This window comes from Camelus ferus, chromosome 7 (genome assembly GCF_009834535.1).
Source record: "Camelus ferus isolate YT-003-E chromosome 7, BCGSAC_Cfer_1.0, whole genome shotgun sequence".
Lineage (NCBI taxonomy): Eukaryota > Metazoa > Chordata > Mammalia > Artiodactyla > Camelidae > Camelus > Camelus ferus.
The window spans coordinates 50319488-50336164 of record NC_045702.1 but is presented as its reverse complement, the minus strand read 5'-3'; the positions used below and the strand labels follow the sequence as shown (position 1 = coordinate 50336164).

Here is a 16677-nt window from a genome sequence, read left to right as displayed (position 1 = left end):
TAAAAGGGAGGCTCCTGGGTCTTTCCTAGCTCTAAGCAATGAGTTATGCCAGTCAGTGCATAGCATCTGTGCTGAAATCAGGGTAAAGAAAGTAATGGTTTTCCTAGAAGAGAAAGAACAATGACGAGTATAAAAACAGTGAAGAAAGCCACTAGTTGCATAATAATTAAATCTGAGCAAAATGTATTATTTAAAACCATTCAATCACTGCCTTATCTTTTCTAATTCTTGCAGGGTGCTCATAAGTATAATCATCTGACTGTATCTTTGAAATGGCATTAGGATTTGGGAAGCATCTTAATAAACACTAACTGAAGCCACTCTGAAGAAAACATCATTAATCATGTCATCTGATAAGAGATACTGTCAGCATTACATTTAGAAATTTATACTCAGACTGAATTCCTGTAAACAACCCTGTGTGCATTAGGGATTAGGAAAATGAGGGCTTCTTTGTTTACTATAAATCTAAAAAAATATTATGTAGCCCTAATTTCTCCAAATGGAACCCACCTGGACACATTTGATCTCTCAGTTGCACAGGCTTTGTAGTCTAGCTCACTTTGCACAATGCTGCCACATTTTCTTCAGAAAGTACTATTTTCGTTGCCAACAGTCATCAACTGAAAACATATTGAAAAACCTACAATAGTTCCCTGTTGTTTTTTAAATAAATAAAAATCTTTAGGTTGGTATTTAAGACACTTACTTCAATATTTCTAAGTTTACTTTATCATTAAGATAAGGTTTATATCATTAACAAAAATCAACCAAAGCATAATACCTGACCGCTTAGTATTAAACATTATATGAAGCATCTTAATGACTTTTTTTTAAAATGGAGGTATGGGGGGATTGAACCTAGGACCTTGTACATGATAGGCATGCACTCTACCACTGAGCTATACCCCCCTCCATATGAAGCATCTTGAAGACACAAAGGATATATGAAATATTCCCAATCCTTAATGACTACCCAAATTAATTTCCTGAGAGAAGGCAACATTGTAGAGAATGATGCAAACAATATGAGTTTATGGGCGAGAGAAAGAGGTTAGATATTGAGATGTTTGTAAAAGAAGTGGGCCTTGAAGAAAAGTAAGATTTAGTCAAGTGGAGGATAACAGAGAGGTTATTGGAGGTTCGGTGAATGGCACAGAGGAATTACAGTGGAGAGCTGCACATGTTTTCTAGGGTAATGAATAGACCAATAAGAATGGAGTGGAAAGTTTATATTGGGAATAGTGGACGAGATTTTGATGGTTATGTATTGAAATGAAGGCTAGATTTTCCTATAAACAATGAAAAAATGTGTTTTTTGATTATGGGATTAAGGTAATGAAAGTAACATTTTAGGAATAAATTTGGTAGAATTGCAGAGGGAATCTGGAGGACATTAGGGTAAGCAAGTGCCTACCTTAGACATTAGTGATATGAAGAGGGCTCAGCCCTCCATATTTGCCCACAGTGGCTGAGTATGAGCTGTGTCAGTGGGATGGAGGCAAAGAAGTTTGAGAGGAGCCAAGAATTGAGAGAAAAGCCCCTATATTATAGTGTTATAAAAAGTCAAGTGAAGAAGGTATTTGATAAGAAAATAGTTATCAATTTTGTAATGGTTTTTAGAAAGATCAAGGAGAATGAGGAAGGTCAATAGAAACAAACAAATAAATATTTATTTAGCCAGAAGGGAAACCATCAAAAGATCAGAAAAACAAACATTTCCCAGTTGATATCAAGTATATTGAAACCAACTGCCAACATATCCCAATAGAACTAAAGAACTGGAAGTTCATAGAGATTAAAGACATGATCCCCAAATAAGGAAATTTTGTAGCAAATTTCTAGAAAAGTTCTCAAAAAGGGTATTGGATTTGAGAGAGGGAAGGGTCTATGAGCAATTTATTGAATTGAATGTATATATTAAAAAGCAATGGAACGGTTGTGACTGTCTCCAACTTTCAGACCAGTGGAATTCAGAATGTTTCCACAAAGGACAATTTATGAGTACAGTTCTTGGAAGTGAGTGAGAATTTCAGGGTAGGCTTTTAGGATTGAAAAGCTGTGCACTATCTAAAGTAAGTTATGGTCACCCCAATAGCTAGGAAATTTTGCAGCCAGAAGTCAAAATATCCACCACAAAGGAAAGGTTGCCTGCTATACTTCCTTCTCTCCATTATGTACATTCTCAATAAAACAGCTAATACATAAGAATAGTTAATATCTACCAAGAGAATTCAGATATTACATTCCATAAAGTGAAAAATAATATCAATGGTATCAACCACAAAAAAGAGAGGCTGCTAAGGAAAAGAAATAGAGTATCTGAAAATTAAAAGCATGTTTGCTGATATTAAAAGGAAATTCAGAGATAAGATTAATAATCTAATTAATAATAATAATAATAATAATTAATAATAGAATTAACTGGAGACAGAATTAAACTGGAGGTTCAAATTAAAGAATTCTCCATGAATCCAGTGACAAAGAATAAAATGATGAAAAATATGAGTAAAGTAAACTTCTAAGATAGGGAAGATATATCCAGAAGATATAATACCCATCTAATAGGGAATCTAAAAGAAAATAGAGAAGGAAAAAGATGCAGTGTAGTGGGTTGAATAATGGCCCCCAAAAGATATGATAGTACTCATTCATTTTATCCTGTCTCTATTCCTTTTGATTTTGTGCCTGGCATGGGGTCTCCACCATTAGATAAGAGGGTTCCTCACCGATCCTTCCTGGATAACTATCTCTACTCTTGCCTTCTGCTGAGATTAGATTGAATCCATGAGTCACATCATCTACTTTACACCCTTCTGAGCTCTCACTAGAGTCTCCTTTCATGTTTCTATTTCTACCAACACTCTCTTCGAAGGGATCTAGGCCTTTATTATCATGCACTTCAAAATTCTTCCAAGCCTCTTCCCAATAACTAATTCCAAAGCCACTCCCACATTTTAAGGCATTAGTTACAGCAGCTTCCCTCTTCTGGATATGAAATCTGTATTCATTTCCCATGACACCAGTGACAAGTTGCCACAAACTAGGTGGCTTAAAACAACAGAAATCAATTCTCTCAGTTTTGTAGGACAAAAGTCTGAAATCAAGGTGTCCGTAAACTTGGTGCTTACTGGAGGTTCTGTGGGAGAATCTGCTCCATGCCTCTACCTAGCTTCTGATGATTGCCACAGTCCTTGACATTTCTTGGCTTGTAGATTCGTCCCTCCATTATTGGCCTCCATCTTTATACTGCCTTCTCTGTGTCTCTCAGATCTTCTCTGCTTTTCACTTATAAGGACGCTTGTCATTGTTTTAAAGCCCTACTTTAAATCCAGGATGATCTCACCTAGAAATCCTGAATTTTATTACATCTATAAGAACCCTTTATCTAAATAAGGACACCTTATCAAAAAAAGGCTCCTGGGGTTAAGACATGGATATATCTTTTTGAGGGGGAGGCCTCTACTCAACTCACTACAATCTGCTCTCTAGCCCCTGGCAAATTCACATCTGTTCCACATACAAAACACACTCACCTCACCCTTAATATCCCCCTAATTCTCAGCCCATTACAACATCACCTCTAGTTCAAAATCTCATTTAAATGTCATCAGCTCGAAAGTCCCAAATCTCATCATTAAATCATCTGAATCAGGTACAAGTGAAATTCTGGGTATGAACCATCCTGGAGGAAAACTCTTCTCCATCTGTGGACCTGTGAACACAGAAAATAAGTTGTCGGCTTCCAAAATACAATGGTGGGACAGGCACAGGATAACATTCTCATTCTAGGAAAGAGAAATTGTTAAAGAATAAAAGAATTGCCCATCCCAAGCAAGTTTGAAATTCAGAAGAGCAAATTTCACTAGGTTTTAAGGCCTGAAAATAATCCTCTGTGGCTTGATGTTCGACTCACAGGGTCCACATTCCAGCCTACTGGCCTTTGGCAGTGGCTCCCTCAACCTCAGGGCTCGCAGCAGCAGCTCAGTCAGCCTCTAGGCCACTCTCAATGGCCCCGCCCACCTCTGCACCACTTTTGGCAGCTCTGCCCTTGGGGTTATTCATTCTTCTTCTCAATGGGTAGCACGTGTTTGTAACTGAGTAGCTCTATCAGCCCATTTTCTGCCTGTAGAATCCCAGAAGTTATGTCTCAATTTTATCTTCTATAACGCTTTACAAATTCTCCATTACAAGAGTATATAAGTTATTCTATGTTTTCTTCCAGCATTTTACAGTTTTGTTCTTTGCAATCATTCCTTCTGGAGTTTATTTTTGTTCATAATTTAAAGATGAGAAAAAAACTAGTGTTCCAATTAATAGTCAGTTATCCAGCATCATTGATTGATCAGTGCATTATTTACCTAATGACAAGATATGCCAGTTTTGACAGAGGTATGAGCTGGTATGTAGTATGATTGACTGTATAAAGCAGTTTTCAGCCAATAAGCATAAGCACACTATAGCTTTCAGCTAGGGAACCTGCTACTTTGCTAACCAGGAGCTGCAGCTGTGTTATTTACTATGCTATGACCTTTGTCATATATTTTGTATCCTGAGAACAGTCTGTCCAAAATGACTGCTTATGTTGTAAAAATAATATTGGTTATGTTTCATATAAACAAGGTAACAGTGTTACAATGGTACTTACAGTGGAAGTTTTAAAGAGGTTAGAGGTGCTTTCCATGATATAATCAAGGAAGCAGAAAGTAAAGATCATCAAGGAGCTAGATATTGATAAATGACAACTAACTAATAAGCCCATTATAAGCATCACTATGATCTGATTGATCAACAATTCTATGAAGATACTTAGGGGAAAAACAAAACAAAACAAATAAACTATGGCAGGAGTCTCATCTCCCATTTCAGAGAATGTGAGTAGATTGTAAGAGTGGTTGCCAAGGCAGGATATCAGGAAAGCGTCTCCATAGGGACTTTGTGATAGTGATTCTACTATAGAATTGATTCAATTATGCTTCTTTTTCCAGTAACACACTCTTTTCATTAAATAGGGTATGTGTGTACTAAATTCCTGTAAGTATACATGGGTCTGTTTCAGGAATCTAAATTCCACAATATTTTTTAATTCGCATGTGCATTCTTGCATCTATACAACAATTTTATTACCGTAGCTTTATAATGTTTTAATATATTGTAGTACACAAACATCTTCAAAAAGATCTTGAATATGTTTGATCTCTTATTTTTCTAGATAAGCTTTAAGAAAGGCTTACCAAGTTGTCTTTTTAAAAATCCTATTTGCATTTTTGCTTGGTTTATACTGACTAGATGATTTGAGGAAACATTCATATTGTTCTTCAACTCCAGGTTTGTAATATATTTATTTAGGTATTTTCTATGTATTTTGGCTAATTTTTTTAATACTAGTCCTGTAGTTTTTGAGTTCATTACTGGTTATATTGCTCTAGGTTGTGGAAACTTTTTTTTCAATTATATTTTTCAACTATGTTTTGTTGCTATTTAGAAAAGACCATTTTTTAACTTATCTGATATATAGTCACTTTATTGACCTCTTGTAGGAATAGCTTCTCTTTTGATTGCTGGATTTTTTGTTGACAGTCATGACATTTGCAAATAATGACAGTTTTGTCTCATTTTTTCTTTCAGTATTGCTAGCTCTTTTCTTTTTCTTGCCTTATTCCACTTGCTTGGAAATTTGCCTAATTCTAATGGGAACATTTTCAATGCTTCATAATTGTGTCTTTGTAGGTCTCTAGTTAATTTTCTTTATCAGATCAAGCAAGCTTCATTCTATTACTATTTTACTGAAAGTTTAATTTTTTCACAATATTGTCAAGATAATTGTAGTAAATCCACTTTACTTTACTATATATGATCTTTATAAATTTCTTTTTAAAATTTTATGAAGATCTTTTGTGACCTGTTATATTTTTAATATTATGTTTTCATTCATGCTGGAAAATGTAAATTATTTTATTTCCATGTATAGTTGTTAAATTGTGGTATAGAATTATTTAAATCCTATCTTTTAAAATTATTTGAGAGTTTTGTTAAAATTTCCCTCTCTTAACATAGATTATGCATTTCTCCTTATATTCTTACTGTTTTATTTTTCTTCTTCTATTCCAGTGTTGAATTTTTAAGTGCACCAAGATTCATAATGGTTGTAACTTATCGGCAGGAGGGTTAGTCAGTGAAACACATTTTGTTTTTACTTTGAAAGAATCATTCCTAACTTCTCTTTGTCAGCATTTACTTGGTATTTTTCATCATCCTTTATACCCAAATTTTGGTTTAGATATGTCTTCCATAAACAGCATATCATTAGATATTTTTGCTACTCATTCTGAGAATTTAGCTCTTATAAAATTAACTTTAACATATTGACTTTAGTTGTGATAACATATATTTGGTATTTTTTATTTGATCTGTTTTCTTCCTCATTTATTTCCTATCTTCAGCTAGATGTGTTTACTTTGTTCATTGTCCACCTTTACAATGTCCATTGCCATTTTTTTTCCTGTCTAGGAGTTTGGAAGTAACTTACCCCATTATTTTCTTCTCTTGCTTGTCCTTGAATTTAGAAAACATACTTAAACTCTTTTTTTCTATAATGTCAATCATCGGTGTCAGTAACCTCCTTCCCAAACTAGATAAGATCATTAACATACTTTGATTAACCCTAAACTCTCCTAGTCTCCCATGTTTTGTGGATATCATCTGGAATTTTCTTTACAGATTTTTAAATAATTTGCTTTATATTGTGGCTCAATTTTTATGTTAGTTTTATCTTAATAATTGTGATAACCTTCACAATAATTTCATGAAAAACTTTTTCTATCAGTTTCACTTCTTTCTTTACTCAACATTATCTCTTTTATTCCATCTATTCCTCTTAGTTGTACTATTTTTTTTTTTTTTTTTGGCATCCTCAAGTGGATACTTTCAGGAAGAATTTATGATAGTAAAGTTTTCGAGTCCTTTACTGTATAAAAATGTCTTAATTTTGCCTTCAAATTTAAATGATACTTTGGCTGAGTACAGAAAGCTAGGTTAAAAAGAATATTTCTTTAGAACTGCAAAAATATTGTCCTCTTTTGCTTGTTACCTGAGAGGTCAAATGAAAAGTCTGACAGCAATTTGAATATTGTTTCTTTAAAACTATCTTGTTTATGTTTTACCTTTTAGAAACTTTCAGGGCCTGTCTGAATTTTCTTGAAGATCATAAATTTCATGGTATTCCCAAACATGGACATTCTTTTTCTCACATACATGCAGGCATTTTATTGGTTTCCCCTACAAAAGACAATAACATAAATTTTTAAATATAAATCTGAGGTCATCTGAGAGACCAACCAAAGTCAAGGAAGAAAGATTAAAAGTAAATGCTTAATTAAAAGGTGCTACAACACCACCTAAAATCTACCACCATTGCGACAGTAGGACACCACTTAAAATCTACTACCATTGTGGTTAGTAGGCTAAGATTAAGCTACAGCAAAAGCATCAAGTGTAAATTTTAGAGAGTGGATTTACTTTCCAGAAGACTGACACACTGATCATTTGGACCCAGCAGGATGTTTGGCCAGGAAAACGTCAAGATGGTTGGAAGTAAAGCTAAATCAAAAATAGGTACAATGGAGAATCCAAGATCCACCGTCTCTGAACAGGTGGTCATGATTTGTCTTCTCCCTCTCAAGATGCATTTACTGCACTTTGCAACCTTTTCTCATGATCTTACCCAATGATTCTTCAAGCTGAAAGCTACTGCTCTTGCCTTTAGGTGGGTCAGCAACTAAGTGAACTAGATTTGAGTTGCCCAGGACTCTGGATGGAATTTAGCACAGCTCTTGGAAAACCTGTCACAAATGGGGAAGTGGGGTCCAGGATATGGGGAATAGAAGTGGGTTGTAGGGGTGGTGGATTGAGTTGGCTGCATTGCTAGCTATTCTGAACAAAGTAAACCCTGAAGCATTCACATGTAAAGTAGTCTGTCTCCCCAATTACCTTCAAACACTCCCACACAGCATGTTCAAAGCCTGAAATCAGCAGCTCAACTGTAGTTGAAACTGCAAGGCTCACAAAATTGTCCAAAAAAGCCAGAATGAAACAACCCAGATAGGAATTCCCAGCAATTATTCTCAATCTGTTTTTCCCCAGTTTAAAATAAACATCTAAGATACATGATGTGGGATGTAGAAAGACACACTGGAGCAAGGTGGGTCTTCTGCTGAACTTTTCATTAAATATTGAGGAAAAACAATGGTCAGAGTATATTTGTATTTATTTTATTTAAAATACAATAACTCCAGTGTTATCCTATCATAATGGGACATGGCTGAATAGGTAGGAAACGGATTCCCCATTGTGAGTTCTTCTGATGTCTTCTGCAAGGATCATGGAGATGTCGATCACCTGTATTTTGGAGCAATGCTTCATCTTATCCTCCTGAGGTATGGTATTGGTGACTACTACTGCTTCAAGGCATGCACTGTTAATGTGAGTAATGGCTGGGCCAGAAAAGATTCCATGAGTCAAAATCGCACAAACTCTGGTGGCTCCAGCTGAGAGAAGTTTGTCAGCTGCATGACAGATTGTACCACAAGTGTCAGCCATGTCATCCACAAGGACAGTCACACGACCCTTCACATCTCCCACTAGTACCATTTGGTCCACTTCATTGGCTTTCTTCCGTTCTTTGTGAATCAAGGCAAAGTCCACATTCAATCTGTCTGCAATGGAGGTCACTCTCTTAGCTCCACCAGCATCTGGGGAGACAATTGTGCAGTTCCTCCACTGAGAGATACTCTCCTTTATTCACTTCAGGACAGCTGGCTCTGCATACAAATTATCTACTGGGATATCAAAAAAGCCCTGAATTTGAGAAACATGTAGGTCCATGGTGATGATGTGATCCGCACCCTCTATGGACAGCATATTTGCAACAAGCTTGGCGGAGATGGGGGCCCGGCTCTTATCCTTCTTATCCTGCTGGACATATGGGAAGTACGGGATGACCGTGGTAACCCGGCTGGCTGAAGCAATCTTGCAGGCATTAATCACGATCAAAAGCTCCATCAGGTTGTCGTTGATTTCGCCGCAACCACTCTGCACTATGTAGACATCCTCTCCTCGCACACTCTCTCCAATTTCCATGCAGGTCTCCTGGCTGCTGAATTTCTTGGTCACCACCTTGCTTGGCTCCAGGTCCAGGCGGTCGGCAACTTTCTGAGATAAGTCCTGGCGGGAGCTGCAGCTGAAGATTTTGAAATTTGGCATTTTGGGCAATGACCCTAGCCTCTCTATGGCCAGTGATCACCCCTACCGCTGAGACAGGAATGGAAATCAGACCAGAGACTCCTCTGGGCACTTGGTTGGGAGCTGGAGACTGCAGACTGTAACTGACGGCTTCCGGCTGTTACTCGGCCTTTAGGGTTCTGGCCCGTCCTGCGCTGCTCTAAATTGTCCCTGGGTCTTTAAAATAATTCCTCCCTGACACCCACTTTACACTTTAAAACTAAAGAATCAAACCTTTCTTTAGTTCATGGGTCTTTTTTTTTCTTTTCTTCTATTATTGCCTGTATTAATTTCCAAAGGATGCTTAAATTTAAATATGCTGAAAATATAAATATAATAAAATCAACATAAAACACATTAAAAATAAATATAAATATAAAATTTCTGCAAAGCAAAAGACATCTAAGTTTGAAAGGAAACATACGGACTGGAGAAAGTGTCTGAAGTGGGTTTTAGACAGAGTTCTTCCAACTGGGTAAGAAAAAGACAGTCAAAAAAGAGTTTGAAAATGGTATAAATAATCAATTTACAGGGAAAAAAAACCCAGAAAAAAACATGAAAAAATGCTAGTAATCAAGAAGATGCCAATTATTTTCACACACCACAGTAGACCAAAATTATATGATAGGTAATCCCTTCTATTCTAATGAAATGTGTGTGTGTAGATTTTGCAAGGGAAATTTCACACATAACCTTTCCGTGTGTCCACCTCTAGGAATCTACTTAATAAAAGTATTCACAAGCACCCCCAAAATACATCAATAACAGTATTTCTTGCTGTATTAATCCATTCAGTCAGTATTTCCTGAGATGTTCTGTGTGTCAGGTGTCGCACCACTCACAGGGTATAAGACGGTGAATGGCAGTAACTTCTCTAGAACTGCTTATAAAAGCAAAACCTAGAAACTAACAAATGTCTGTCAGTAGATAAATTATGAGATAAAGTATTGTATAAACACAGGTAGCCATATAAAAAACTGATTTGTGTGTAGCCATATGAAAGTATCTCTGAGATATTTTTAAATGTAAAAAACCCATTCATAAAAATATGCATAGTATGGTATTTATATATTTAAAATTAAGTAATAGTCAAAGATCAAATCATTATGGAAGTCCTTATTATTATGATTATCTTTGCACAGGGGAGTAGGCTGGTGGGAGTTGGGATATAGGACTATCACATTTTTTTGACCTCTGTTAATGCAGTATTTGAGCTTCCATTACTTTTATAATTAAAAATACCAACAAAAATGTCTATGATGAATAAATAATTGTTAGCAAATTTTAAGCACACAGCTTCCAAAGTGCATTGGGAGTTGGAGTAATGGGATAAGAATGGAAGGGACCATAGATAACAGGAATTTCAATAACAGACTGTCATAAAAAAATGGAGGCATCAGACAGAGATCATAAAGTTTTATCCTGCTAATTGTGTGTCTGACATTTTGTTCTGGGATATTTTGATTCACTCTAAAACTAAATAATCATTTTAAAATATTTTGAAATTACTAAATAATTTGTTGAATATACTTTCTCACCCCACTTTTGAGCTTCCCCCCTGGGTTGAGTTCATGGATAGGATAAGCTCAGGAATAAGGTAAGGAATGGGAGAGGCAACAGAAATAGGTAAGACTTGGCTAAGTCTGTAAAACACACTGCTAGAAAAGAGTGTTTTTATATATTGAATGTACTATTATTATAAAGCCGTTTAAACAGCTAAGTCAAATAGGCTAAATCAAAATGTGCTGCTGCTGATCCAATCACACCTCTCCCTGACATCAACTGCTTTTCTCCTCAGTTGAAACTCTTTGGCTTGTGGGGGCTCATTTCAGTCCACGCTTCATTCATGTTCTTTCCTTCATAAAATCAACAGCCCCACCTATACTTTATAATTCTCATCCTCAGCCAGACTATATACTGTGAGTTCTAAAGAAAATTCTGTGGCTTAATTTAGGAGCATTAAAAAGTACTTGCAGATTAAAATGATTTTTCGCTTGGTGTTCTCAATATGTCAAACATTTTTCAGTTTTTAAAGAAAAACAAAACAGATTTTTAAATAGACTTATTACTACCTAAATAGGACTGAACGCTAATATAAACATTAAAAACCGATAGGGTTACATTTTCCTTGAGGTGTTAAAAAGAAATTTTTGTGTTGCTGCTATTTTTGCTCCACGCTCTGGCTGTTGCAACACCTCACAGTTTCAGGGCTTTGTCTAGAATCATAAAATATTAAAGATGGAAATGGCCTTAGAAACCACCCAGTCTAACATTCCAGTTCACAGACAGCGAGCGAAGGCCCAGAGAAATGAAGCAAGTTGCCTGGGATCTAACAGCTTATTGCAGGCTGGGTGTGAACTAGAATCTGGGATCCCTGAATTTCCAAATAGGGCTTTTCTCACTATACCACTTCCAGCCCTTTCCTTTGAGGTTTATCAGAATGAAGAAAAAGTCGAAAAGTTGTGCAGAAATTTTTGAACAAAAGTTTTACTCTTTTATCAAACAACTACATCAAAGAATAAAACCTCAAAGCTGATACTGAAAAATTCTCTTACTTTTAAAAATTATTTCCAGAAAAAAATGAACAATTAGTAGTGTTATGGAAATATCTTCATTCCTCTGATATTTCCATTACATGAATCTATTGCAAGGGGAATTAGCTCCTGTTTATTCTAGTCTCTGAAGGTTGAAGACATCTATCTTATCACTGTTTCTGATAAAAGCTTGAGGTAGGAATGATGCCTATCGAACAACACATTCTGTCTATTTAAGACATCATTTCTTAATAAATTACTCTGGAAACAGAAATTGTGATACAGAGAAAATGCCTTATCTTTCTCTTTCCCAAGGAAAGCATATTTAAAACGTCATGTCTATGGATCTGTGAGAATTGCTGTGTTCTGAAGGTCTTTTGAGTCAATATTCAGAATATAGATATATATTACCTTGGTAATAGTTTCTTGCTTTACTGATTTTTTTTTTTTTTTTACCCTTCACAGTTCCAACATAAATAATTCAAAGAGAGCCGTGATGCAGCTTGATCACCTAAGGAGAAAAGAAACTCAGTCAGTTCTTTCAGAAAGTGGAGAAAAATGGTTGTTGTATTTTAAGGAAAATAAATGCTTTCACTAAACACACTTGCGGATGACAAAATGCTAGATGTTTAGGTGGCAATTATAGTTCTTTGATAAACTGTCAAATCTTGTCACAACACATGTTACAAAAAGGACAGATTTAGATGTCCTTTATGACAGCTTTGTGTAGGTTGAGAATATTTGGCAGTTAATCTCAAAAAGGAACATATTTTCCTTTCCAGCAGTTATCTGCTTGTTTATTAGGAAGAGTCTCTTTGTGCTTTAATCTTACTCATTTGACTCACAGTTCCAGATCATTATTGTAACATTACCTTACCTCATTTATTTTGTTCATAATCATCCACAATACTTTGAGAAAACAATTTCCCACAGAGCTTTACATGGGTAGAAATGCTTTAAAGTTTGTTTTGTGATTGTTTGCAATTAAAGTTGAGTACTGTGTGTGTTTACTGAGCTTTTAGTTGGAAATCTGTCATTTTATACGATAGATGTGAAGATGATGATTAGGTAAATAAAGCTGAGTGAAACAAATAGAATATTTTGTGACTTAGAAATGGGACTTTAGTTCTGAGTATTATGCTAGACTCATGAGGGTATTTCTGAAACATACTTCTGGATTTAAGGAAAAAAATTCTAGTGAACTTAAAAATCTTAGTATGAAATAACAGTCTTGGAATAACAATGAGTTTAGGTGTGCTGAATAATATATAATTATAATGACAGATGAGACAATATATGGAGAGATTCCATAACTAGTAAACTGCAAATAAGAAAATATCTCCCTAATGTGAAATATTTTAAACTTTTAAAAGCTGTTATTGATAATGGATCTTTCCTTTTTAATAGAGAATACTGGTTTCATGAAATTAGTAAAAAGATACTCATGTTAATTATATTTTGATAAAAGGCAAGCTCCATTTATGCTATTCAAACATACTTTAGACATATTTTATTTTTTCTGTTCCATTGTGACCATTTAGTTAATCTTCATAATAAACAAGAAAACCAGTTGTCCGTTCATGTAAATAAAAATTGAGTACAGTGTGGTTTGAAATGGTTCAGTGGTTCTCTAACTTCAAGGGCATCAGGACCCCCAGTAGGGAGTGTTAGATGCAGATTCCTGAGCCCCATCCCCAGAGCTGTTGATTAGCAGGTCTGGAGGGGAGTCCCAGATTTCATGTTTCTTACGACACCAGGTAATGCTAATGTTACTGTTCTGGTGACCGGACTTTTGAGAACTGCTGGTTTATATATATCATCAACATTTATTTAGCCATTTGGGAAAATAAAAGATATAGTTGACTTATTTTGCTTTACTCATTTCATTAGCCCTTGTAATGTGGCATATTTTATTTTGCTCCTAGATTTTTTCATGTTCTTCTTTTCTACATATGAATATTGCTTTCAAATATCATATAACTCTTTAAGAACTGTATTTGCACACACTTCAACTTAAAATACGTGTATTTTAAAATATGTTGACAAATACAGATAAGATGGGAATTCTCGTTATTTGGGGATTTAAAAAAATCCGTTAGACGTTTGAACATCTAAAAATGAATTTCTACCTATTAGCTCACTAAGAATTGAATAAAACTTAAAGTCTCTCCTATTTATTATCCCGTTCTCCCTTCTTGAATCTCTTACAGTATTTATCACTGAGAAAGATCTTTTTGTCAAACTCTGAAAACCATTTGACTGTCCATGATGATACTAAGTATTGTACAGAGTAAATATTTGCTTAATTTGATACGATGTTGCCCTTTGGAAGGAAACCATTGTACAGTGTCTCCAACTTACAATGGTTCAACTAACAGTTTTTCAACTTTACTGTGTGTGAAAGCAATGCACACTCATTAGGAACCGAACTTCAAATTTTGATCTTTCCCAGGGCTCACAATATGAGGGAAAATTTTGACAGAGTTATAGAGATTTCCAATGTACCCCTGCCCCCACACACATATAGCCTCCCTTATTATCAGCATCACTCACCAAAATGATACATTTTTTTAACCAGTGATGAACCCACATCGACACATCATAATCACCCAAAGTCCATAGATTACCTTAGGGTTCATTTTACTGTTGTACATCCCATAGGTTTAGACAAACGTATAATGATATGTATCCATCATTATAGTATCATACAAGGTATTTTCACTCCCCTAAAAATCTCTGTGTTCTGCCTACTTATCTCCCCTCCTCTTCTCACCCCTAGCAACCACTGATCTTTTTAGTTGTTTCCATCAGTTTGCCCTTTCCAGAATGTCACACCATTGCCATTATGCAGTATGTATAGCTTTTTCAGATTGACTTCTTTCACTTAGTAATATGTATTAAAGGTTTTTTTCATGACTTGATAGCTCACTTATTTCTGGCACAATGGTATTCCATTGTCTGAATATGTCATAGTTACGTATCCATTCACTTACTGAAGGACATCTTGGTTGCTTCCAAGCTTTGGCAATTATGAATAAGACTACTATAAACATCTGTGTGGAGGTTTTTGTATGGACATAAATTTTCAACTCCTTTGGGTAAATATCAAGGATTGTTATTTTTGGATCGTATAGTAAGAGTATATTTAGTTTTTTTTAAAGAAAATCGCCAAACTGTCTTCAAAAAGTGTCTGGACGATCTTGTATTCCCACCAGCAATATATAAAATTCCTGTAGCTCCACATTCTCATTAGCATTTGGTATTGTCATTATTCTGAATTTTGGTCATTCTAATAGGTGTGTGTATAACTATTGAGTTTTTAATTTTAGTTATTACATTTTTCATTTGAAGACTTTTTGTTTAGTCCTTTTAAAGTTCTACTGGGGAAGTTTTTAGAGTTAATTGTTCTCTGAACTCAATATCTTCAAACTTGTTCTTATTTCAAACTATTTTTTAAAACATAAAATAATAGCTGTTTCATAAGACGCATCTGGTAACTCCAATGTCTGAAGTTTTTGGAATCTCTATCTGCTGTCTATTTTTCTTGCTCATGCTGGCTTTTTTCTTCTGCGCTTTTTTATGTTCAACTATGTACCATTATGGCATATAAAATTTTATTTGAGGAAATTCTTTGAAATTTAGAATGAAAGTTTCTTCTTCCAGAGAGAATTTTGCTTCTGACTCCTGTATGGAGTTGCTGTTAGTCTGGGGACCACCTTAAGTTTCCCTGAACTGTCAAGGTGATATAACCCCAGACTACAAAACTACATGAGGATATCCTAAGCTCACAACTTCTCAGGGATCCACAACTCCCAATCATTTCTCATGTGATTTTTCTCTGCTGTCTGCTATGCTCACCAGTGAGCCATCCCTCCCTCCTACAGACTATGGAGGCAGGTTACTTCTGGTTCACCGTTATTCTGAAGATGGAGAGCTTTGGGGTCCCAATTTAATGAGTAGAAAGTCTCCTATGAGACTTCTCGCCTTGGGCAGGCCCTGGGCCTTAACTTCCATCACCCTTGACCCACGAAGTCTACAAAACTGAAACCTAAGATAATTATAGCTAGTTTTAGCTCTTGTATGAAGAATTTCTGGTGAGCCTGTGCTCATATTCCCTCTCTGAGGGCAGAATGGTGGAGGAAGCAAGCAGCAATTGCCACAGGCAGAGAACACCTGTCCCTGGCTCCCCAGGGACAGTCATCTCAGGAAGGTTAGTGGTAACAGAGGCTGCATCATGGTGGCTGATAAAGAGACTGGAATGGACGAGTCTGCGGGCTACTTATAGGTAACAGAAACTGTAGTCTGAGAAATTGTCAGAAATAGCTCACTGTGGGACACCTTGAAATGGGACACATTTTTTGAAGTAGCTAGAGTATGCTTGTGCCATGATAATAACTATCATTTACAGTTCCAACATGATTTTCCTATGTCTGCTAGGACCTTTGAAATCAAAGTTATTCTTATATTTATGATAAACTTCAGGTCAGTGATAACAGAGACTAAATATATATAATGAATGTATATTCTATACACTACTTTCTAGTAATTTGTCTTTAAAAATATTACTTGTGATTGTTGTTGACTTTAGCAGTTTACTTCACCAACAGTCATTTTTTGTGTAAATACATTCTGCTTCATATCCTTATATGTTAATTTGCTTCTTATCAATTCAATTCATGAGCTCTCATTTCAAATAAACTACAGTGAAAAGCAAGAAACAGCTTATTAGTGTCAATCTGTTTTCCTCCTTTTGTAGACATAAAAAAGATGTTTCACCAGTGGATAAATGAATTTCTGACAATGAGCTATTTTATTTCTTGAAAATTATATATACTTAAAGCAATATTTTATTTTCACTAACTTT

At 35.4% G+C, this 16677-nt stretch overlaps 1 protein-coding gene across 1 annotated transcript in view; it reads right to left on the bottom strand.

Moving 5' to 3' along the window:
• Window positions 1-8301: 8301 nt before the first annotated feature.
• The window catches only part of PRPS1L1 (phosphoribosyl pyrophosphate synthetase 1 like 1), a 47845-nt gene continuing 39469 nt past the window's right edge, over window positions 8302-16677 (bottom strand). The window contains 2 exon segments of the mRNA XM_032483890.1: window positions 8302-9238; window positions 12225-12324. Of these exon segments, the coding sequence (XP_032339781.1) occupies window positions 8305-9138 (834 nt within the window). The 5' untranslated portion in view covers window positions 9139-9238; window positions 12225-12324 and the 3' untranslated portion in view covers window positions 8302-8304.